The sequence below is a fragment of the Mytilus galloprovincialis genome, chromosome 7, assembly GCF_965363235.1.
Source record: "Mytilus galloprovincialis chromosome 7, xbMytGall1.hap1.1, whole genome shotgun sequence".
NCBI classification, from domain to species: domain Eukaryota; kingdom Metazoa; phylum Mollusca; class Bivalvia; order Mytilida; family Mytilidae; genus Mytilus; species Mytilus galloprovincialis.
Window position 1 is genome coordinate 22,575,479 of NC_134844.1, and position 25,889 is coordinate 22,601,367.

General features: G+C 30.3%; 1 protein-coding gene across 1 annotated transcript; it reads right to left on the reverse strand.

Moving 5' to 3' along the window:
* Nucleotides 1-5,594: 5,594 nt before the first annotated feature.
* Nucleotides 5,595-24,195, reverse strand: LOC143084156 (TBC1 domain family member 9-like). The gene is made up of 9 exons (XM_076260563.1): nucleotides 24,157-24,195; nucleotides 23,790-23,900; nucleotides 23,134-23,232; nucleotides 22,521-22,712; nucleotides 17,412-17,598; nucleotides 15,551-15,622; nucleotides 14,937-15,164; nucleotides 14,182-14,285; nucleotides 5,595-13,507 (listed from the first exon to the last, which is right to left on the reverse strand). The coding sequence occupies exons 1-9, from the start codon at nucleotides 24,193-24,195 to the stop codon at nucleotides 12,896-12,898; spliced, it is 1,644 nt and encodes a 547-aa protein (XP_076116678.1). The 3' UTR covers nucleotides 5,595-12,895.
* Nucleotides 24,196-25,889: the final 1,694 nt, after the last annotated feature.

Below are 25,889 nucleotides of genomic sequence, written 5' to 3' on the forward strand. Positions count from 1 at the left end.
GACGAAAGTGAAAAAAGCAATCGAGTTGAAATGACCAATGATAATCTGTTTATCGCTATTTTACCTATGAGGACGTTGAGTCAACTCCATGTCAATTTCGTTGACAAAGCTACGTCCTTAGTTTCTAGCGATAATTTTTCATATCATTTGATTCCGCTGAGAAAGAATATTATCAGTCAGCAAGATCAAAGGTAATTTCGCAAAATGGAGATGATGATGGATATTTGTGTGATCCCTTTCAAACAGCATTCTCTCATGATGTTGGGTACTACCTTGGATTTTGATATTTAGTTGGTGAGCATAATAAAAAGCACATTTGGTGATATTCTCGTAATATGTGTTAACTGTAGCTGGACATAACGGTACGACGCACATTAAATAAAGTAAGTCAACGCTTGTAATCTTTATCATGTCCTGGTAACCATTCTGTATGTTTGAATTATCTATGTCAATGATAAAACATTATGGTTTGGAATTGTGCTTTAGAAATAACACTGTAGTCATATGCCACTTGTCAATACAAAAGACTTATATTTTCTGTGAACATTCTAAAAGTACAAAATCTTACACTAAGTGTTGATATTTAATTTGGATCACCCATAAAAGCCTTGCAGCTTATTTCCAAAGTCATCCATTTTTTTACATTCTAAGAAATATTATAATGTAGGAATAAGAAACTATGGCTTGGCAGGTTTTATACTAGTTATGTTAACAGTAGTTAACATTGACATTGTCTAGACCACATAAGTAATCAATAAAGTAAACATTTGCTATTGAAATCGGTTTTTTTTTCTCATTCTCTGAAAGAATATCTTTGAAGTAGTTTTTTAAGATTTTAATTTATGCGGGCTTTGGTTTGAAAACTGCACTAGGAGATAGCATAAAATGGCGATTAATGCTTCAGGTAAAGAATGTAAAAACCGCTATAGCAACATTATAATCGTTTTATTTTTAAGTTTATTTACTCGTATTACCCGAAAAGAATTCCTTACAAAGATATTAAATATTTTTTGTTTACTTGCGTAATCATCAGAAATTATTTCTGCAATAGATGGTATGGTATTCGTAACTTATTTGTATCTAACTAAGTTATTAGAGAATTTGATATTATGTACAAGCATGAACAGTATTCAAAGAGCAGAATATAAAACATAGATAATCTACAGGTCTAAGTCTGTAACATTTACATAATACATACATAAATAAAAAACAATGTTTCAGTCAGTAAAAAATTATCAATGCATCAGAAATCTGGAGTTTTACCTATATCTCTCTTTCAACTGCACAAAAACAGATATATATTTTTAAATCACATCTAAGAACTGCAGATAGATGCCACTTTTTAAACATGAACTTGCAGTTTCTATTAATTAAAAAGAACAGCTCTTTCCTAAATTTATTACTTACGTTCATGGACCAAAATGAAATGGGTAAAAATTCTATTTCATAATAACTGCCTGAACTTAGGCCATAATCAGTAAAAAAAATAAAGACTGCCACCAATGAAATGACAAGATGGCACACACTGAAATGTCTCGCCTTCTTTACTAATCATTGATATTATGTTGATAGTCCTAATTATAAAACTTTATTACAACTGTCACATAAACTTAACATTAACCAAGATAACTAAACATTGACCAATGAACCATGAAAATGAGGTCAAGGTCAGATGAACCTTGCGACCAAATATAGTTGATCTATTGCATATAGTATTAGAAAAAAAGATTAAAAAACCTAACTTTGACCACTGAACCGTGAAAATGAAGTCAAGGTCAGATGACACCTGCCAGCTAGACATGTACGCCTTACAATCAGTCCATACACCAAATATAGTAGACCTATGGCATACAGTATAAGAAAAACAGACCAAAACACAAAAACTTAACTATAACCACTGAACCATGAAAATGGGGTCAAGGTCAGATGACACCTGCCAGCTGTTGGATATGTACACCTCACAGTCCTTCCATACACCGAATATACTAGACCTATTGCTTATAGTATCTGAGATATGGACTTGACCACCAAAACTTAACCTTGTTCACTGATCCATGAAATGAAGTTGAGGTCAAGTGAAAACTGTTTGACGGGCACGAGGACCTTGCAAGGTACGTACATTCCAAATACAGTTATCCTATTTCTTGTAATAAGAGAGAATTTAACATTACAAAAAATCTGAACTTTTTTTTCAAGTAGTCACTGAACCCTGAAAATGAGGTCAAGGTCACTGGACATGTGACTGACGGAAACTTCGTAACATGAGGCATCCATATACAAAGTATGAAGCATCCTGATCTTCCACCTTCTAAAATTTAAAGCTTTTAGTAAGTTAGCTAGCGCCGCCGCCGTAGCCGCCAACGCCGCCTGATCACTATCCCTATGTCGAGCTTTATGCGACAAAAGTCGCAGTCTCGACAAAAACTATTTAAACTATTATAGGTCAAAGTACGGTCTTCAACACAGAGCCTGGGCTCACACCGAACAGCAAGCTATAAAGAGCCCCCAAGATGACTTATGTAAAATCATTCAAACGGGAAACCCAATAGTATAATCGATATAAAAAAAAACAAGAAACGAGAAAAACTTATGAACCATATCAACAAACGACAACTACTCAACATCAGGTTCCTGACTTTGGAAGTTGCAAACAAATGCAGTGGGTATAAACGTATTAATAGGTACCAACCGTCATCCTTACCCGAAGCAATAGTGTTACATCACAACATAGAAAGACACACTACACATATTAATTGAAATGGCTAAACTCAATCAAAAGACATATTAACACAAGTGATCATACGCTGAACGAATGAATTTGATCTATGACACAATGTAAATAGAAAATCATAAAATCAATACAATAACGAAACTACAAATAGCTTTCATACCAGTGGGAGGTTTAGCTAGATATAAACCAGATTGAAAACAACATTGTCGTCCGAAAATGACTCTACCAAGTCAGGAATATGGCAGTTGTTTTTCACCTGTTCCGTTAATTGATAACGTTTGATTTGTCAATTTTGTTTTTTTGATTTCCCCGTTTTGAATTTGCTTTGAAGTAAGGTATTTTTGTTATACTTTTTAATCAGTGGCAATAGAATTAATACTGCTGAATGTTGAGCTTGATATTATATTATCATTGTGCATAGACATGTACCTATCAATGTGAATAAGTGTTAAAGATGAATAATCCAGGAAGTAACTTACTTTATGATAATGCTTTGGAAAACCAAACACAAAGTGTTAAAGATCATTAATGACATTAACTCTTTAACATGCTAAACATTTTGGTACTCCATAACACACAGTAGTGACGCACGAATCAAAACAGTTGAAGAGCAGTTAAGATAGAAAATTCCGAATGTTGTGCCAAATATGACTAATGCCATCATAGATCACACTTTTGATTTGAAGAGTTAGACTAATGAAATAAAACTTTCAACAAATGAGGTATCACATTAGTGGACATAATTAATCGATTTTCGTAATGTGATTCATATTGAATACGAAATTAATCAAATAAATGTAAGTTGAACTTTTTGGAATTTTGGATCCTCCAACTTTGCACTTGTTTGGCTTTATAAATATTTTTACATGAGCGTCACTGATGAGTCTTATGTAGACGAAACGCGCGTCTGGCGTACTAAATTATAATCCTGGTACCTTTGATAACTATTATAATTCCATTCTCTCTCTAATTCAACAGCAGCATATCAACTTTTAAAAGTAAAAAGTTAAATCTTTAAATGTGATTGCCTTTATTATGTTTAAAATAATGCTGTAAAAGTAATGCAGCTAATTTTCTTGTTTGCCTTTATTTTTGTATGTAATGACAATTGATATATCTTATCTAATATTTACTTAAAAAGTCACTGTTAACTGATACCTATTTTTGGGAGAAATTACATTATACAATTATAAGGTGTTTTTTTTTATTTCTTAACATGCAAAAACCCGTAGTTTACTTTTCTAAACCTTTGGGAATGTATTGCTTTCATGAATAATACGACGGGTGTCACACATAGATCAGAATCAGCTTACGCTTTCAGATTATCTAAGACTACCTTCTGTGTTAATTTGGGTTCTAGTTAATCAGTCTTTAGATTTGTTTGTACTACGCTTGTTTACTGATAGTTGTCTTTCGTTTTTTGTTTTTTGTTGTTTTTTTGACATGGCATTGTTTGTTTGTTATTCTCATGATAATTGTCCACATCTTTATCTAATTCAAATGTCATATTTATTTAAAAACCTGTCAGAAAATGATGCTCGAGACTTTATGAAAACCGAAAAATCATGTCCTTGTGTAGAAAAGGGTGAAGAATATATGATGTTGTAGTTAGCTTAACCTTCAACTTGGATGTCAGTCACTTAGAATTCCATCATTTTGACAATGTTTATGCAACACAAAACAGACATATTCCTTCGTAAAAAATATATCTTACAATGGAAAGCTCATATGCACAACCATTTTCTTCAAACGTCACAATATAGGGCTGTGCGGCATATTTTAAACATTTATATGCACCCAACTTCTAAGAGTTTCAACTTATACTAAAATTCTGAAACTACTGATCATTTGGGGTTACCAGTGGGTAAACAAAATAAAATCTCTATGAAAATCATCTCCCCATAGGTGTGGGTTGTGAAACAGCTGTATTTAAAACGTGCAACCAATAGGGTTCCATTATTTTTTCCACTGACAATATTACCTTTTTATTATTAAGTTTTGATTCTTAGATATCCTATGGCATTGTTTGTCAGCTGTTTCCCTGTACTTACGCATTACGGTTGTACAAAAATGGTACACAGCTGCTAATCCGTGGTGTAGATTGGAGGAATAATATTTATGTTTAAAATGTTTTAGTTTCACCAACTTATCGTACTAGTATATACAAAAAAAACATCGTTTCTATATATTATTCATGTATTGTGTCAATTCTATTGTGTAGTTTTATTGATTCCTCATATTAAGTGATAGTGGAGGGAGTATTCTATTTAAGTCTTGTATGTTTATTGCTTCAGAATTCTTGGAATTGTGCACAAACGCAAAAAAAAGATAACGAAAAAGTGTGTCTATTAAAATGCAAAAAAAAATCAATTGGGACAAACTCAAATAAATTACTCAACTTCATCTGCTGTAGAAATTTAGTTGTAATTTAGTTGTGGTCTTACAAAAATTGCAATGATACAAAAAAGACATGTCTTCAGTCCTGAGTGAACAGTGGGTGCCTTGTGTAGAACCGAATTTTTCTTTCTTTTCAGGAACATGTTACATCACACCAGATTTGTTGGGTTTGTGTTGCTCAGTTGTTAGTTTGTTTGTGAATTATTTTTATACGGTTGTGTTTCTTCTGTTGCCATGATTTTGATTTTTTAATACTGTTTTGCATGGGAAAAATAAGAAATTGATCTGGACAAAATATGGTTTTGCTCATTGTTTCAGACAATACAGTGACATAAAGTTGCTAACATTCACATCTTTTGGACTGGTGAAAAGTAATCTCATTTGCAATTATACAACATATCCTTAATAAGGAGTCCTTATTTTACTATAGGAATTAACAAATTTGGCAAGAAATCTTGGGACAAAACATGGTTGTATAATTTTTATTTATTAGGAAAGTTGACATACTTGAAAATTCGTAATAATAAAGAAAACAAATAAATGCAGGTATAAACATAAACAGCAGTATAAATAAAGGTTTCAAATAGTACTTTTCTGTGCATATGTGAATTAGATAATCTTTCAATTTGTTTAACTTCAGTATGTCATTACTACCATGGACATGACAAATATTATTCAAATAATTGTTATAAATCAAAATAACATTTTCATATAATAATTACAAATGGAAATCAGGTGCTCCGCAGGGCGCAGCTTTATACGACCGCAGAGGTCGAACCCTGAACAGTTGGGGCAAGTATGGACAAAACATTCAAGCGTGATACAGCTCTGAATTTGGATTGTGATCAAATTTTTGACATTACATGGGTTTTTTTTACACAAAACAAATGTCAAGATTTTACAAATCAATTAAAGATTTCTTCTTCAAACTTTTTAAATCTAAAATTAAATAGTTGACACAGCATAGGTTTCTGACACAGAATGAATGTGGTCTAATGAACTTAAAAGTTATTTTTTGCCTTTGAGCAATTCACTATGCTGTTGAATATTAATCCTCTCAAAAAAATATTTGAAGAAATTTTCTTTTTATTTATGAAATCTGAAATGAGAAAAATTTAACCCCCCCCCCTTTTTTTCACATCCCCGTTTCCCTTTTTCCAAAACTGATATCAATTCAAATTTCTAATGGAGTTTGCAACAATAACTACTCTTTTAAATACATCATAAAATATTAAAATGTAAAATAAAGTGCTTGTTATCTCTGAATGGTAAAGATTGGTTGGTAGTAAAAGTGAATATACATTGTTTATTGTATAAAACAATAAAACAAACCATCATCAACATTTTATATTGGCAAATTTCCAATGAAGTTATTTACATAAAGTTATTGGCAAATAAAAATAGAAAATGACATCATAGTCATGTCTGGCAAATGTCCAACATACATTATCTAAAAACATTTTAGATAAGATAAGGAAAAAAAGCTTCATCAGCAACATATTATATTGGCTAATTTCCAATGAAGTTATTTACATAAAGTTATTGGCAAATAAAAATAGAAAATGACATCATAGTCATGTCTGGCAAATTTCCAACATATATTATCAACTACTATTCTATACAAAGAAAGTTAACTCCAATTGAAAATTAATTGCTATTGCACAATATTGTGCAATTAGATATTTCTTGCTATTGTGCAATACTGTGCAATTGAAAATTTCTTGCTATTGCACCATTCTTGATATGGAATCCTGATTTGGACCAACTTGAAAACTGGGCCCATAATCAAAAATCAAAGTACATATTTAGATAAAGCATATCAAATAAGCCCAAGAATTTAATTTTTGTTAAAATCAAACTTAGTTTAATTTTGGACCCTTTGGACCTTAATGTAGACCAATTTGAAAACTGGACCAAAAATTAAGTATCTACATACACAGTTAGATTTGGCATATCAAAGAAGCCATTTATTCAATCTTTGATGAAATCAAACAAAGTTTAATTTTGGACCCCCATTTGGACCAACTTGAAAACTAGGCCAATGATTAAAAATCTAAGTACATTTTTAAATTCAGCATATCAAAGAACCCCAAGGATTCAATTTTTGTTAAAATCAAACTTAGTTTAATTTTGGACCCTTTGGACCTTAATGTAGACCAATTTGAAAACGGGACCAAAAATTAAGAATCTACATACATAGTTAGATTCGGCATATCAAAGAACCCCAATTATTCAATTTTTGATGAAATCACTGAAAGTTCAAATTTGGACCCTTTGAGCCCCTTATTCCTAAACTGTTAGGACCAAAACTCCCAAAATCAAACCCAACCTTCCTTTTGTGGTCATAAACCTTGTGTTTAAATTTCATAGATTTCTATTTACTTATACTAAAGTTATGGTGCAAAAACCAAAAATAATGCTTATTTGGGCCCCTTTTTGGCCCCTAATTCATAAACTGTTGTGACCTCAACTCCAAAAATCAATCCCAACCTTCCTTTTGTGGTTATAAACCTTGTGTTAAAATTTCATTGATTTCTATTTACTTATACTAAAGTTATTGTGCGAAAACCAAGAATAATGCTTATTTGGGCCCTTTTTTGGCCCTTAATTCCTAAACTGTTGGAACCAAAACTCCCAAAATCAATCCTAACCTTCCTTTTGTGGTCATAAACCTTGTGTCAAAATTTCATAGATTTCTATTCACTTAAACTAAAGTTATAGTGCGAAAACCAAGAAAATGCTTATTTGGGCCCTTTTTGGCCCCTAATTCCTAAAATGTTGGGAGCAAAACTCCCAAAATCAATCCCAATCTTCCTTTTCTGGTCATAAACCTTGTGTTGAAATTTCATTGATTTCTATTCACTTTTACTAAAGTTAGAGTGCGAAAACTAAAAGTATTCGGACGACGACGACGCAGACCACGACGCCAACGTGATAGCAATATACGACCAAAAAATTTAAATTTTTGCGGTCGTATAAAAAATAAATCTTATTCCATGATTCAACAAAGAATATTCTCTGACCTTTAAAAGCATAAGATGTATACTTTAATACTGTTAAAATCAAAATGTCAACAGATACATTATTAAATTTTTTTGCATCCAAGTAACAATTCCTATTCTGTGACTTTATTCTAATTTTTGCTAACTTAACAGTATTTCTTTTCAATAACATTAAATACGATTTTATTATGTAATTTCTAGTATTTGATGTAATGAAAATGTTAAGAATGTTCTTCAAATGAACTATCAACTTGTTAATATAGCTAGTTAAAAGAATACTAGTATTGCTTTCATAAAGCTGGAAAATATCTTAATAAGCAACAAACTAAAGTAAACAAATGTCATGTACCTTGATTTCTTCTAGACATCTGCCAAGTTTGATAATGTTTAAACTCTCTAAAACTATTTTTAGCACACATTTTCATTCTTAAGTAAATTAACTAGTTTTATGGAAAATAATTCGAGTTAGCAAAAAACTGTAGAAGCATCAACACATGTTGATTTTTTATAATTATACAATCAACTTTAATGTAGCCAAGCCAAATATGCATTGGTTACTTTCATTATAAATAGATAGAACTCATAACTAATTGATACAAAACTAGTTTTTTTTTAAAGAATTTGATATTAACAGACAAGCAACTGTAATGCCAAGAGCCATATATAAGAAATAAATAATCTAATCTACAATTCAAATATTGTAACATTTCTATTAAACATACACAAATAAAAAAACAATGTTTCAGTCAGTTAAAATTTATTCATTGCATCAGAAATCAGGAGTTTAAACTACTTTTCTCTTTCAACTGCACTCAACAAGACATTTCTTTTCAAATTACATCTGTGAACTGCAGATAAATGAAGACCTACATTCTAAAAAAACAATCAAATATGCTTTTATAATTATTTTCGATAACATATCTACTAGATTTCTATAATCTGGAATTTAAATCAAGGCAAAAAAAGTGAACTGTAAAGCAATTTTGAAATTCTGTAAATGACATTACTTTATAAGAAATGGCAGTAAACAAATGAGAATTTTACTTCAAAGCCAAAGACCATGAAATATCTAACAGTCAAAATATATGTCAGCACTATTGCACATGTAATCAGTGAGTATAAATTAATCTTCAAATAATCCTCAATAATTTTTTAACCTCTACTACCAACTACAAACTAGCACAATTATCTTTTTAAATGTTAGTGTCTCCAACTTTACAAGAAGATAATGGTACCTTGGGGACTTGAACACTGTAAAGACATACTTATGAGACAAACAACTACAAAAAATATGTTACTTCATAATTTGATTATGATTACAATTAGGGTCCTGTTTATTATAAAAATTATCACAGTTCTTAAATTTCATAAAGAGCTCATCAACAAAACACATTAATCAAATGCGACTGAAATCATTATCATACAATTATAATTATCTATTCATCTATAGCAATATAAAATAAAAATTATGCAATATTAATACAACTAGCACTTGCTGTGTTGTATTAATAAGAATCAGATATATACTTTGACCAAGCTTTTTGCACATTCAATGAGTATAAAATTTAAGCATTTTAAACAGCAGCTTTTCAGAAGCTAGCTTATGTGTCAATAACAGATACTACAGTTTCTGTTGTTTCATTAAAGCAGAGGGTACACAAGAATATGTGTCAACTGGAACCATGCCCTTCTCTCACTATCAAATTTTTATGTTCAATTAACAATACAATCTGGTTAAAAACATTACTTTGGCATATATTTTTTTTGATTTTGCATCATAAAAATACTTAACATGTGTACTACACTTTTTGCATGTTTCAAGTTGATGTGACTATAACTTAATAATAAACTACCCTGAACCAGCACTTAACCTAATATGTTTCAATATTAAGTGAATCATAAACACTTGGTCAAAAACCTTATATCCCATTAACTTACACAAAAACTTATCCTAAAACGTTTTCCATGTTTAGTGAACCTGGAATTCTTGGTCAAAATCCTAACTTGGCATTGATCTTCATACACAGGCATTTTTCCCCACGTGATTCCATATATGTAAACTCATTTTTAAGGTTGTGTGACTTGACCAGAATTTCAAATTTTCTTAAACATTTTAAACCAAAGCTTTTACCTTTATATGAGACAGATGGACAAACTTGGAAACAAATTGCCCGCTAATATCAAAGGCAGTGCATCAAAACCGTTTTATTTTTATTGGGTACAATGCAATTAATAGCTTATATTCTGAATCATACTGATTTATTTTCCCTGTGATAGTTTTACAAATTTAAACATTAATCATACTGTACATGTGTATTACATACATATCATTAGGCAAATCTGTCTTGCATCGACTGTGAGTGGGTTTTTTCAAAGACTAAAAATACCAATTCCTAACAATATGATAAATAAAAGTATTACATATAAAACATTTAACAAACAAATTACCATATCCCAAATGTCCTAACAAATTTTACTAATATAAAACATGAACAATAAATAAATCTCATTTCAAAGTTCACTCAATCTGACTAGCATACAAATACATTTGATTTCCCAGTATATTAAGACATGCATACTTGTAAAAAACAATTGAGCATACTTTTTAATTTTAATCTAAACACCAGTCTCTTTTTCTATAGACTATTGTTAGCTAAACCTTTAAATCTTTAAATGACAAAACCACTTACAACACAAGTTTCAATGTATGAGATATAATCATAAATGCTTGTATCCGAAATTCCAAAATAAGGATGACATTTTTTTCCAGTGAACATTATTACAACATGCACATCAAACAATGCTACTATTATTTCAATATTTTTTTGAAATGATAATGGATAAAAGAAAAGAACATGAATGAATTTTTATCTTATATTTCTTGACTGGTACAGATCTGATTACAATGCCCATCATTATGTTAGATAAATAAAATGACCATTAAAGTATTATTGCAAGTCAATATCAAAATTCTCTACTGAGAAACAAATTTGTGAGATATAAACTGCAGTTTGCCATCTTTCTTCTGAAATTGACTTTTCAAGTATTTTAATGGTTTCCAAACCAACATAACAATTTAGATGGATCTTGCTAGTTCTTAAAAAAGATATGATTTCTATAAGATAGTATTTTCATATAATTTAACTGTTTTGGAATATTTAACTATCAAAAACAGGAATACAATCATTGATAAATTTCGCTTTTATATAGGCAACTGCAATGGGAAGATAATTCCTGTATTTCTATGGCACTTGTTTTACTGACAACCCTTTTAAACAATTAGAAGTAAAATTAAGTTCTTTTGCATTATTTATTCAATGTATCTGTTCCATACATAATATTCTAATTGAACAAATCAACAAATTATCCCAATGTGTACACAACATGAGGTGGATTCCTTCTAAATATTTATGATATAGCTCTGGTCTGAAAACTGAAAGTGTTGATATCACAATATGAGTATCAATGACGATGAATATTTTAAGTACAGAAAGAAGAAACAGATAGAGCAGGTCAATAGTCTTCTAATATATCAGTTTGGTTAGAGTAAAGCATGATCAGAATATCAGTCGACTATTTACCCAAAACGAATTCATAACAAATAGATGTGAAATATTCAATAATATTGGGGGCTATGATTAACCCAAAATAATTCAATATGCATCAATACTGCACATTTAGATACAAAGCACCCAAGATAAAAGGAAAGCTCCTAAAGATATAATATTTTAGCAGAGTATACAATGATGAAACATAGATCTAGCTGTCAACATCTTATATGAGGATATAAACATGGTATTATGAATTTTATCAAAAGCTTTTAAATGAGATTTTAGCGGTAATGTGACAAAAAAACATGTTTTTTAATTGAGGAACAACAGTTGTTATATAATGTTAAACATGTATCTTAACCCTTCAAATCTTGCATAAGAACTATATAAATATACAGTAAATCCAGAAAGAGAGAAACCAAAAACTGTTTTCAGTGGTTATTGTGTTTAACAGAAATGATGAAATCTATTCACAAAAAATACTACAATATATAGGTTAAATTATAAAGAGAATGCCCAAAATAATATAATACATACATATACAATATACCATGAAGCATTTACTAAATGAGATAACCCTGAATGTTTATGAGTGTACAAAAGAAGAAGGGACAAAGATGGTCAAAAGCTGGTCTTAACATCTATATTTTGTCAAATTTCAAACTGAAAACAGAGGAAGAAGAAACCAAGGGAGTAATCCAAAATTAAAGCAATTACTTACATTTGAAAATTGTGCAACTTTAAATGAACTAAACATTAATTTATTTATATAATCTGCATTTGAAAGCAGTGCTGAAAGCAACCATCTATTCAAGGATTAACGCAGATTTGCAGTTTCCCTTTCTTCTAGGAATAGATCTTTTCTTAATTTACTACTCACTTTCATGGACAAAAATCAAATGGGTACAAAAATTAAACTCATAATTACTACCTGAATTTAGGCCTTAATCAGTAAAAATTAAGACTGCCACCAATGATATGAAAACTATAGAATTGTCACTGGCAATATGTGAGAATTATTATTATAATTTGATTTTTTTCACACATTTTTATTAGATGTGTATTATAAGTTTTGAGCTGAAAATTCTAAATTTGTAGGGCCAATATTTATAACTATGTGAGCCTACTCCCATTCAGTGTATTAAAAATCTTCTTGGTTGGAAATAAATGACAATTGTGAAATTTTGTGAGATAACTGTTATTTTTTGTTAGCTTTATTTTTTACTATTCTGTTTTTGTGTTTCCCATGTGCTCTGTTGTCTTGTCAACAGACGCCTGTTTCTCATTTTTGCGATATCCTCTGTTATGTCTATAATTTTTTCAAAGTATTCAACCAATGGCGGTTCAGTTAACATAGAAGCTATAAACTGTTCAAATGATATAGACCAATCAGAATCTGGTTTAGAATGAGGCTGTGAAGATGAGTCTGAGGTACTACTCTGTAAATTGTCTCCTGATTGCTCAGAAATGCCACTGTCCTGCTGTGTTACATTTAAATTTTCTCCAGACATTGCTGATGAAGAGTCATCATTACAATTTGATTTTTCTGCATTTTCCTTTGTTTCTGAGCTTCCAGAGTTTTTACTAGGACAAGAATCAATAGTTACATTCTTTACGTATGCTGCAACTGTGTCCACTTCACTCACAGATACTGTGCCTTCTCCTTGGGAACTTTCTGATACAGACTTCAAATAGAAGCGTTCTCCTACCTCCCCAATCTCCAAAAGAAGAGTTCCCACTGTTGCTATGGAATGGTATAACTGTTGCTCATGAGGATGATCATGAAACATGTCATACAAAGTTTTCCATAACTGAATGAACTGAACCTGAAAATGACCTAAGTTAATATAGTATGGAGCATATTTTTTGACTGATAGAATATACTGTAACTTCAGAAATTATCATGTGCATTTATTATTACATTATTGAAGAAAGGACAAAAAGGTGATATAAATTATTGGGATGACAGAAAAAGCTGAATAGATATATGTATCAGTTTTTTGAATTGGGAGTTCTTATCATTGCAAATCTCACCCGAACATACCACTTGCATTTATAAAAACTTCTCAACAATTTCTGAATTTAACAGTATATTAATCTGTTAACCTTTTACTAATTCAGCTTCTACTTCTTTGCATAAGGAGTTGACCTCATACTTGAGTCATTTACTAACTCCACTCCATTATTTCATATTGCCAATTTAAGACACCTGTAATATATTCAATTTAACAAAAGGTGTTTGTTCATACCACGAGGTACAAATCTGTTTAAAGCATTTATACAATTTCGTGACATCATTTTCATGTCAAAAATGAAAACAAATATTGCTTAAGCCTTATCAAAGATAATTTATTTACAAATTAATGTAAAGTAGGTGGTTTGTACATTAAGCAATATATCAGAATTATCATTCCAAGGAAATCTTTTTATTAATCTCAAGCTTATCATCCCAACAGAAGTTAATTTTCTTTTTTTTTTTTTTTTTTTTTTTTCTTTTTACCTGAGTCAACCTTGGTACATTTTTCAAATCAGCTTTGCTATCTGATCTATTTAACTCTCGTTTCTTTTCAGCCATCTTTTGGTAGCTGAACTGAATATCTGTAGCTGCAAACATACTTAGTATTATAATTATGGTCATCGAATTCAAATGTATAAATAAGCTAATAGCAGTCAAATTTTTTAACCAAAATATGAAATTTCTTGTTAACTAGTAATCAATTTTCATTTTTTTTTTGTCATGGTGTTGTCTATCCTTCAATTCTTATCTTTTGGTTGCATGTTTGGTATCCACTTAGTGCTGTGAATCATCATTCAATACTATATTTAATCCAATGTTGAAATGTATCTTAACATTTGACCATAAAACTACCTTCCTTGACTACCAATTCTTACATCCATTTCTACTTTCATCTATTTATCTTCCTAAGTCAATCATCAAGATAAAAACAAAATAGTCATTGAAGAGAAAAGATGTCCTGGCTGTCCTTGTCTGCTGAACAATTGAAACATTTATAATATTGTTGATTTAGTATTATAAGTGCAATATCAATTTTAGAACATTTAGTAGGTACAGGTTGACCACAAATTGCCATGATCAAGTACAAATTTTCTATCGGTTTGTATGCAGATTTAAGTAAAGCATTGAAATCAAACATCTAGGAAAAAACAGTTTTTCCTACATCTATGAACATTGTTAACCACTAAAATAAATGAATCCACAGTAGTACACTGCAGCATGAAAAACAATGGTACTACCTTTATAATATCCACCAGCTTCAGGGACTTCCACACTGGCCCCGTCTGATTCAGCTCCAGTCTTTTCTGCCTCCCTAGTTGTACCAGTTGCCTGTGGATTGCCACTAGCCTGTTCTTCTGAGGATTTCTGTTCTCCCTTGTCTCCTGTACCAGGCTCATCTGTGTCTGGTTCTTCTGGTTCATCATCAGGCACATCCTCCTCAATAAAATCACCAGATAATTCTATTTCTACAATCAAAATTTATATTTTATCATGAATATTATATATTTTATCACAAATGTTGTTCAGGGCACAATGGTTCTGAATCAAGCATTTGAGTTGCAGACACAACAACTGAATCAAATTGTATTCAAGCTATTTCTGTTTGGAATGTCTTTATATCCAATCATTTTCAACATGTCCGAAGTACTGACTGACTTTTTATTTACCAATATTAATTCTAATAATTTATTGTAATTACATAAATCCTATTTTAACTGTATATGTTTTCCACTTTCAACTAAGTGTAATAAAAAAACACTTTAAATAGATCAGCTCATAATATGATAGCATATTCCATGAATAAATTTTCCGTCTTTAAAATAATTGTAAAAATAAATGTATATCTAGCTACCAGGGGAATCTGTCAATGATTTGTCATCTGTAAAGAAATCTGTAGCTTCTTCTGCCTCATCTGTTGATGCCACTGAAAATTAAAACAATTCTAATATAAAGTTAGTTACATTAAAGGAAGAACAAGTATGAGTTGGTCAACCAATAGTGTCTGTTTTCAAACTTTAAGTAAATCTGGTGTTTAGTATGTGGTAAGTGTATGGAACCTTTTTCGGAATGTCTGAATTAGGCCTTTGTTTTTGAAGATATTCAGGATTGACCCTTTATTTTTGCAGGAATCTGTTGGGACTCATGAGTTAATGATTTATTTTTAATTATACAGGAAAGAAAACTTTTTTTGTCAAGCATCCAGATGACACTACTTCAGAATTATAGGGAGAAGTGACTTCTCTTTTGGAAACTGATAGGGAGAAGTGGTGAGAATTGAAAGAGAAGTGCTCATTCGCGCGGTGCACTACAATGTTTGGATTTTACAATAGTATAAAGGGCCATATGTAAATAATGTTCTTTTTATATTGTTTAATTCATATCTGAGTTAAAAAAAATTACAATTTAAGTAACATTTGAAATTAAAAGTTGTTTAAGTTTTACTTAGGTTCTTGTGAGAAACTACCAACTAAATATCTAGCACTAAAAAAAAAAAATTATTTTAAAAAATGTAAAGAAATTATAATATATCAATTGCAATTTAATTAAAAATTATCTTGTGTATGAAATTCAGTGTTTCTCATAAAAAAATATATATAAAAGTTATAAAGCTGGGCCATAATATATTGATATTAGTATAATAGTCTCAGAGTTAAGCAACTTTAATCAATAGTTTGAAACAATCCATAAAAAAAAGGGAAACATATATACACCAATCAATAAGATGTCACCAAAAGTCTCTTAATGCGTGTGGAATGCGTAATTTTTCCCTTTGAGATCAATATTCTTCTGTCAGCTGTTCCATCCGTGCGTCCGTAGTAATTATTGTAAAAGTAGTTTAGAAATCGGTCAATGGCGGACGAATGCAAGAAAATTTACAAAAATAAACGATGTTTGACAAGTTATTTCGAAAGGAACATGACATTTATAATGCAATAAATGGATTGAACTTTTACTGGAAGCAACTTTTATCACGTTTAAATGAAGTAAAAAACTTATTTTGCCGCCGAAATTTAGGTTGATGTACATTTTCGAGTATTGAACAAGCACCGAAACTTGCGAAATGCATGAAGTGATAAAAAGTTGTATTTTTATCAAATAACCTGCTACACACAGCGAAGACAATGATTCAACCTCTTTTCTAAAGATAATGAATCGTTTATGTCTGATTTCCTTAAATTATCAATAAAAATTGATGTTTCATCAACTTGGTAAAAATTGAAAATGTCAGATGACGGAAGCGACTGAAAGCGAGTATCGTCAAGAACAGGGCGACTTGTTTTCGCTTTTGGGGGTCGAGGAAAGCGAAGTGACGGTCGGGAAGGCGACTTCTTCGCCCAAGTCGCCTGGTAGCGTGAGCCTTAGACACCCCCTCCTACCAGCCCTCATTAAAGGAAAAAACAGGATAGAAGTCTGGAGAATCCTCTTAAACGAGATAGCAAACCAATAAAACAAATTAGCAAAAGACATTTAGAGGACATTTGAATCTAAAACAACAGTAATAAATTAATCAGACAATAAAAAAATCTGTCATCACCACTAAATTCTTCTGGTGTTTATAACATTAAAGAACTGACAAATTTATCAATATGAACATAATGAATAGTTCTGATTGTCTGTTATATTTACATATCTAGTATATGAGCGTCATGAGACTCCTTACTCAGTGTGTCTGTCAGCAGTAGTAAGGTTGATTTAAAGTTATATTTACGTACCTGAAACAGGAGAGACGGGGCCCTCATCTGACTCCTCATCCAGTTTATCTGTTGGTAGTAAGGCTGGTGGTTGGTGACATGTATACAACAGCTTTAGTTTGTGTGTTATATCAGCTTTACATACTACACCCAGGATGTAAACAAATTCCTTAAAGTTTATCATGTTGTCCTTATTTTCATCAATTAACTGCAAAATATAACTAATTGTCATTGCAAAGCATTAAAAATACATTTCCAGTAAAAATCATGTTTACAGTTACACCAATCCAGTAAGCCTTGGCAAAGAAATAAAAAGCAAGAGGGGCTCATACACAAATATGTTTTCGTTTTTTTTAAAAACAAAATCAAGATGTCAACTAATCCATTGCATATATGTTCTTTAAATTGTCAGGGGTTAGGAAAATATGAAAAAAGAATTAGACTAAAAGAATGGATAAAACAACAAAAATGCAACATAACATTTTTACAAGAAACACATTTTTCGAACAATTCAATAGATAAAGAATTTACGGGCGATTTATATCATAGTTTTGGAAGCACGCAATCAAGAGGTGTTTCGATTTATATCAACCAAAAAATTAAGTATGAAATCATAGATAAATATGTAGATCAAGACGGAAGAATTGTTTTAATCAACATAGAAATCGATAAAAATATATTTACCTTTGTAAACCTTTATGCCCCAAACACATGTAAAGATAGAAATATATTCTTTAAAAAAGCTTTAAGTGTCATTGAAAAATATAGTCTTGGTATAATTATCATAGGCGGTGATATGAATGAAACGCTTAATATAAAAGATAGAAAAAGTAATAAAAAAGATCAACAAAAAATAAAAAATAAGACAAATGGGCTAAAAACTCTGATAAAAAAACTAAAAGTTATAGATATATGGAGAGCTATAAATCCAAATAAAACGCAATATACATGGAAAAGGAAAAATAATGAAGTAGCTAGTAGAATTGGTTATTTTCTAGTAAGTGAAGATGTGAGACCAAGAGTACTCAGCACTGATATACGACCTGCAACAATTCAATATACAGATCACTTAGCGATTTCACTTAAAATTAATCATTGTCAAGGGAACAAAGGAAAGGGATACTTCAAATTAAACAACAATATTCTTAACGACGAATCATACAAAATAAAAATAAATACTTTGATAGATAAATATAAAAAATTAAGAAATAAAAAAAGTCTAGCAATCGTGTGGGATCTTTTTAAAATAGAAGTAAGAGAGAAAACTATAGAACATTGTAAATTAAAAGCTAAACATAAAAGAGATGAAATTACAAAACTAGAACAAGAACTTAAACTTTTGAATGAAATTCATGATAACAACCTGGATGGAAAAAATAATTTGCCAAATATAATAGATTCAATAAATAAAACAGAAGAAACGCTACAAACTCTTTATTCAGATAAAATAAAAGGGGCACAAATAAGATCACGAGTTAAATGGATAGAAGAGGGCGAAAAAAATACAAAATATTTCTTGGGATTAGAAAAATCAAGACAAACAAGGAAAAACATTACTGCTATAAGGGACAGTAAAGGAGAAATAACAGAAGATCAAGGCAAAATATTAGATACGGGGAGAAATTATTATGTCAATTTATATAAGTCAACTAACCCTGATCTAACAGAAATTGAAAATTATATTGAAAAAACTAAAATAAATTACAAATTAAGTACAAAAGAAGGCAATGAAATTGACGGCAACCTGACAATAGAGGAATGTACACAATCTGTTTTTAAAATGAAACTTAATAAAACACCAGGTATCGATGGTCTCTCAATTGAATTTTATAGAGCTTTCTGGTCAAACTTACAAAACTTTGCTGTAGATGTTTTTAATAATTGCTATGAAAAAAAAGAATTAACAAATTCTCAGAAACTTGGATTGATTACCCTTATATACAAGAAAAACGACCCATTAAATTTAGATAATTATAGACCAATTACCTTACTAAATGTAGATACCAAAATTATAGCATACTCTCTTGCACAAAGACTGAAACCAATATTGCATAAAATCATTCATAGTGACCAAAACGGTTATGTAAAAAACAGATATATAGGATTTAATATTAGACAAATCCAAGATATTATAGATTATTCGGAAAAATTCAATGTAGATGGAGCTATCCTATTTTTAGACTTCACAAAGGCATTTGACTCGCTAGAATGGGAATTCATGTATTGTTCTTTAAAGAAATTTGGCTTCCAGGAATCTCTTTTGAGGTGGATAAATACGTTATACACAGATATAAAGGGTTGCATATTAAATAATGGTTGGATTTCAAGACCCTTCAACATTGAGCGCGGAATCCGTCAAGGGTGTCCCGCGAGTTCTATAATTTTCGTAATTGCTGTTGAAATTTTAGCTAGTAGATTAAGACAAAATAAAAATTTTAAAGGTTTTCAAATTAAATTAGACAATAAAACCCATACATTAAAATTAAGCCAGCTTGCAGACGACACCACTTTATTTTTAAATTCAAAACAAGAAGTGTCATTAACTCTGAATATTATAGAAATTTTTGGATCACTTTCAGGCCTAAAGCTTAACCGAAATAAAACAGAAGGAATATGGCTCGGCAATTTAAAGTCCTGCAAAGATAAAGTTGAAAACATTAATTTTACACAAAAACCTATAAAAGTTTTGGGAATATACTTTGGACTTAATAAAAATGAGTGTAAAAAATTAAACTTGCAACGACAATACGAAAAATCTGAAAAAATAATTAAAGATTGGAATAAAAGAAATTTAACTATGTTAGGTAAGATAACTCTTGATAAATCATTAATCTTACCGAATATTACTTATGTTGCATCTGTAACCGAAATTGATAACGAATACCTAGCAAAATTTAAAAAATTAATATACAGTTTTACATGGAATAATAAATCTGAAAAGGTTAAAAGAGATATAATAAGTAAAAATTACCATACTGGCGGGCTTAAAATGATAAACATAGATAAATATCTAGAAGCGATAAATATTAGTTGGGTAAAAAAACTCATCGACAACGAAGATCTATCACCTAATTGGAAAGTATTACCAAGATTTTATTTTGATAAATTTGGACAAGAATTCCTTATATTTAAAATGAATTTTACCAATATTAATTTGGTCTATAAACTGAAAGAACTAATTCCACAATTTTACTTAAGAATAATCAAATCATGGATAAATACAAAATCTGAAAAGGAATTGGATCATCTATCATATAAACAAATAAGACAGCAGCTTATATGGGGCAATAAAAATATCAAATTAAACGGTAATTGTCTCATCTTCAAAAACTGGATAAACAGCAAAATTCTTTTTTTAAATGACATTATTGATAATAAAGGAAAATTTAATCAAAACATGATCTTAGATAAACTTTCCTGTCATGCTAACTGGTTTTCAGAATATTCTAAATTAATGAAAGCAATACCAAAACAGTGGTTACAAGAGCTAACTAAAGAAGAATCATTAAAAACAAAAGTCACCATTGACTCCGAATATAAATTCAAAGATAAAAAAGGGAAAATGGTATCACTTAAAAACATTTCCTCCAAAGACATTTACATCTCCCTCTTAAATAGATATTATGAAAAACCAATAGGATTTCAAAAATGGGACAACATATTTATCTTGGAAAACAACACAAACAAAAGACAACAAATGCTAAATTATATCTTTTACTATATACAAGATGATAAATTCAAAATGTTAAGATGGAAATTTCTGCATTACATTTTACCAACCAAACAATTACTTTTCTCTTGGAAAATAACTAAAACTCCGCTATGTAATATTTGTGATGTCATCGAAGATTATGAGCACTACTTTTTAACATGCAAATTTCTGAAATCATTTTGGAATCAAATAAAACTTTTACTTGATAAACTTAAAATAGGACATCACATCATATCAATTAAATCACTTTTGTACGGATACAAAATAAACGATACAAGTTACTACAGTATTAATGACTTAATTACAATTATTCTTTTTACTGTATACAAAGGATACTATATATCCGAACAACAAAAAACAAAACAAATTAATATGTTTGAAATTTTCAAAAAAGAATTTCTTCAATATCATGAAATATTGATAAATAAAGAAGGCAAATACGAAAAATTCCATAATCTGGTTACAGCAAAAATTAAATTAATTTCATAAATTAGAATTTATTATACAACATGTTATCATATTTCTATTCAGTTACATACATGTCATTATTACTATATATACATATTGTGCACTAACAAGTACTAACTTATCAATAAAATGCTATATACTAATGTTAACGAGGCCGGGATAAGGTACCGGTACTTCTTGTATCTCTAACAAATGTAAAATTCAAATAAAATATTATAACATTTAAAAAAAAAAAAAAAAAAAAAAAAAAAAAAAAAAAAGGATAAGTTTTAAATTTAGGTCATAGTGACTATATTGTTTCATAAAATAAAATCCTGTATACAATAGTATAAGGAAATATAATTCTGAAATTATTATCATCATAGATTCATGTGAAAAAAAAGGAATCTCTTTCTAAGTAACTCAACCTTGAAATTTAATAGGTACAAAAAGATGTCGCTAAAGCACAATTTGGCAAGTGTTGAAACAAAGAGTTTATAAATTTTTGCAAGCAGTATGTCGACTGAGCATGGCCAAAAGCTTATAAGACACAGATAGATAACGGTCTCTAAATTTTGATATATTTTCAGAAATTGGTGTTTTCTATAAAAAAAGATTGTTTCAAGGACAAATTAAGAAAGTAGAAAACACTACATTTATACCTCATATCACAAATATTTACAACTTTGTATGGTTTCAGAGTTACAGCTCAATGAAATTGGTTTCTTCCTTTAGCAGTAACGTTATAGATGTTAAATGATTTTGGCAAATTTCATACAAGTTTTATGTGGCATTAATCATTACCATGATATTACCATGAATATTTGTATTTTTCAAAAGGTAATCTTGATTTTTCAGTCACGTTTATATGATTTATGAATTGACAGCAATCTAATAAAACCAATCAGATCAGACCAATAAGAAAAGGTTAAAAAAAACAAATGCACATAACTCTTATGGATGTAACATACCCTAAACATATACAATGCCAGCTTTTCAGCATGTTGTCCTGTTGCCCAGGGAGACAAAGATGAAAATAAGGTTTTAAATTGGTCAAAATCAATCTTGTAGAGTTCATAATAAGGTCGACTAGGGTCATATTTATCAGCAGTATCCACTGGTTGTTGATGTGTTCTCCAGTAACATGAGGTCAAATACTCTTCCTACAAAATGAACAAAAAAAATGTTGAATTTATAAACAACCGGTATGTGTACTATGAAATGGGTGTTCATTAATTTAACATACCATTGATTTTTTTTCCTCACCACAAATATGTTCTGAAATCAGTGTTTATTGGATTAATATTGTTTATTAACAAACAACTATGCTGTTATGATTATTTAGCAAACAGTTAGATGATGTCCTTAGTTAAGTACAATACATATAATTTGTTCATTCATAGGTGTGTTGTATAATTTGTAAAAATTTAATTCACAATTCACTGTTGACTAACATATGTTTGTATCCCAAAAATTTATGTAATCAGAATTCTTGGATCTATGAAAATTCTCAAGTTTTCTGGATTGTTTGTCTCTTTTTTAATATTTCAAATGTCTAATTTCAAATAAATCTTTTAAAATTACCTTAAATAAGACATATAAATCTTTGAGTTCCTGTCCTTTGAATAATGTATCTGATGCCACACTTCTAATGATGTTCCTCATTGTACTGTCTTCTATATTCTAATATTACATAAATAAATGATTAAACAGGGATGTGCTATAATATATGTCATTGTCAAATCATAGAATATTTAAAAATATCAGAACATACCCATTTTAGTAACAATAAAATAACTGAACATAAAACTGAATGTTTGAATTTACTACAAAGTTCCTTCAATACATTTATGTGATTCATTAAAATCATACTAATTAATTAAGAAAAAAATATCTGCAATAGGTACTTTGTTTTGCCAAATTTTTCAATGAAATTTGCCCTTTTGATTTGGGATCTTCATTTGGAAACATCGCCTTAGCCAGAAATCTTAAACAGATTATTTACCTTCTTTGTTTCTTATTCTAATTGAGAATTCCCGAGTAAGTGCCTTTATTTATTTATTTCTGTTATTCACAAATTTAGAAATATCTATTCAGAGAAGGTGCTTGTCCATCCCTGTAGTCAATATAATGTCATTTAGATGGATTCATTTTATCAGCTTCTGTTGTTTAGTTGCTGTCTTACTGATGTTGGCCGCATGTCTCCGAACGAAGCAGGATAAATATGAGGAATATCATACCTGAACAACTTGCAGTCTATATTTGAGTCTGAGTTTGTCAATCTCTTGGTTGCTTATATGACCAAATTTTCTGTAGCTATCATCTATCAAATCACTTACATCTATAGAAGGCTGAAATATAAAAAAAATTCACTATAGAAAAACTAGCATACACATTTGTACAATACAATCTAGTTTCTAAGTTATGACATGAAATGTATATATCTGTAATGAAGCTGTTATAAATCAAAGAGTAACATTTCTGAAACAATGACTCTTCCATATCAAACTTTCTATGCAAAAGAAACATTTTGAAAACTAAAAGGTTTCTCAAGTTATGAAAATGTTCTTTACAAAATGACATATTCAGTCAACAATGCAAACTAACCTTACATAACTTTCGTTTTGACCTCAAACCTATATACATCATTCGTAAATATAGCCATCATTCGTAAATATAGCTCAACATGCAGACTTCTAATACGTTCAGGTATTTCACATCCAATTTCTTATGGTAATATTCTTTATAAAGCACAAAGGTGTCAGTATTCACCTCAGAAACTTACAAAACCTTTGAATAGACTTATTAAGAAGGGATATAATTACGATACTGTTGTCAAGTCATTAAAGATTGCATATTTTTCGTTAATATTGAGTCACTGATAAGGTCTTTGCATCGGAACTAAACACATTATTTTAAAAACAGTTGTTGGCATGACACGGGTTATGTTCTTCTCATATATGTTATGATGGTATGATACTAAACCCGTAACGGGAAGGATTGTGCCTGATGTTCATATGATGAAATCACAATCTTTCAGTCAGTTTAATTGAAGCCTGGAGCTGGCATGTCAGTTAACTGCTAGTAGTCTGTTGTTATTTATGTATTATTGTCATTTTGTTTATTTTCTTTGGTTACATCTTCTGACATCAGACTCGGATTTCTCTTGAACTGAATTTTAATGTGCGTATTGTTATGCGTTTACTTTACTACATTGGTTAGAGGTATAGGGGGAGGGTTGAGATCTCACAAACATGTTTAACCCCGCCGCATTTTTGCGCCTGTCCCAAGTCAGGAGCCTCTGGCCTTTGTTAGTCTTGTATTATTTTAATTTTAGTTTCTTGTGTACAATTTGGAAATTAGTATGGCGTTCATTATCACTGGACTAGTATATATTTGTTTAGGGGCCAGCTGAAGGACGTCTCCGGGTGCGGGAATTTCTCGCTACATTGAAGACCTGTTGGTGACCCTCTGCTGTTGTTTTTTATTTGGTCGGGTTGTTGTCTCTTTGACACATTCCCCATTTCCATTCTCAATTTTATACATTATCGTTTGCAAAATAACAGTCTTATCCCCTGTTACTAATTCATTTCTTTAATGATTACTAATAAAAAAAAATTATGATATAGATTAATAATATGAAAATATTGTGTCGTTACAAATATATATATATAAGTAAAAAATCGTTGATATGTTTGCACTCGTTTAGAAGAATAATAACTATACCGTTAGTTTTTCTCTTTTGAATTCCTTTTATATTTGGGATTATGCGGTATGGGATTTGCACATGTGTTGCTTATTCTTTAGTTTTCTATGTTGTGTTTTATTGTTTGTCTTCTTTCATGTTTAGCCAGGTGTTGTCAGTTTATTTTCGATTTATGAGTTTGACTGTCCCTCTGGTATCTTTCGCCCCTCTTCTTAAAAGTGTACGCGAATTCGCGTACTCCCTAACTTCCCCTTACAAAACCCAATAATAGTTCTCAAAGGTACTAGACTTATAATTTATTACGCCAGACGTGCGTTTCGTTTACATAAGACCCATCAGTAACGCTCAGATCAAAATAATTAAAAAGTCAAACAAGTACAAAGTTGAAGAGCATTGAGGACCCAATATCCCGAAAAGTTGTGCCAAATAAGGATAAGCTAATCTTTGTATGGGATAAAAGAATTCTTATTATTTCGAAAATTCATACTTTTGCAAACAGTGAATTAACCTTATAATTGATTTGGTGGTCTTGCTTAAGATTGCACCCGTCAAGTGCGAGTGGTCGTAGGTTCGACCCCAGACCGGGTCAAACAATACACTTGCCACTTCTCTGCCAAACACGCATCATTGGTCG

What these genes read in the sequence shown, in the direction of transcription:
- LOC143084156 (XM_076260563.1), bottom strand. Translation starts at nt 24,195, where the DNA reads ATGTATATAGGTTTGAGGTCAAAACGAAAGTTATGTAAG. An exon ending in CAAAACGAAAGTTATGTAAG is followed by an intron (nt 23,901 to 24,156) that starts GTTAGTTTGCAT and finishes TTTATATTTCAG; the next exon opens with CCTTCTATAGATGTAAGTGA. An exon ending in CCCCGTCTCTCCTGTTTCAG is followed by an intron (nt 15,623 to 17,411) that starts GTACGTAAATAT and finishes TTTAATTTTCAG; the next exon opens with TGGCATCAACAGATGAGGCA.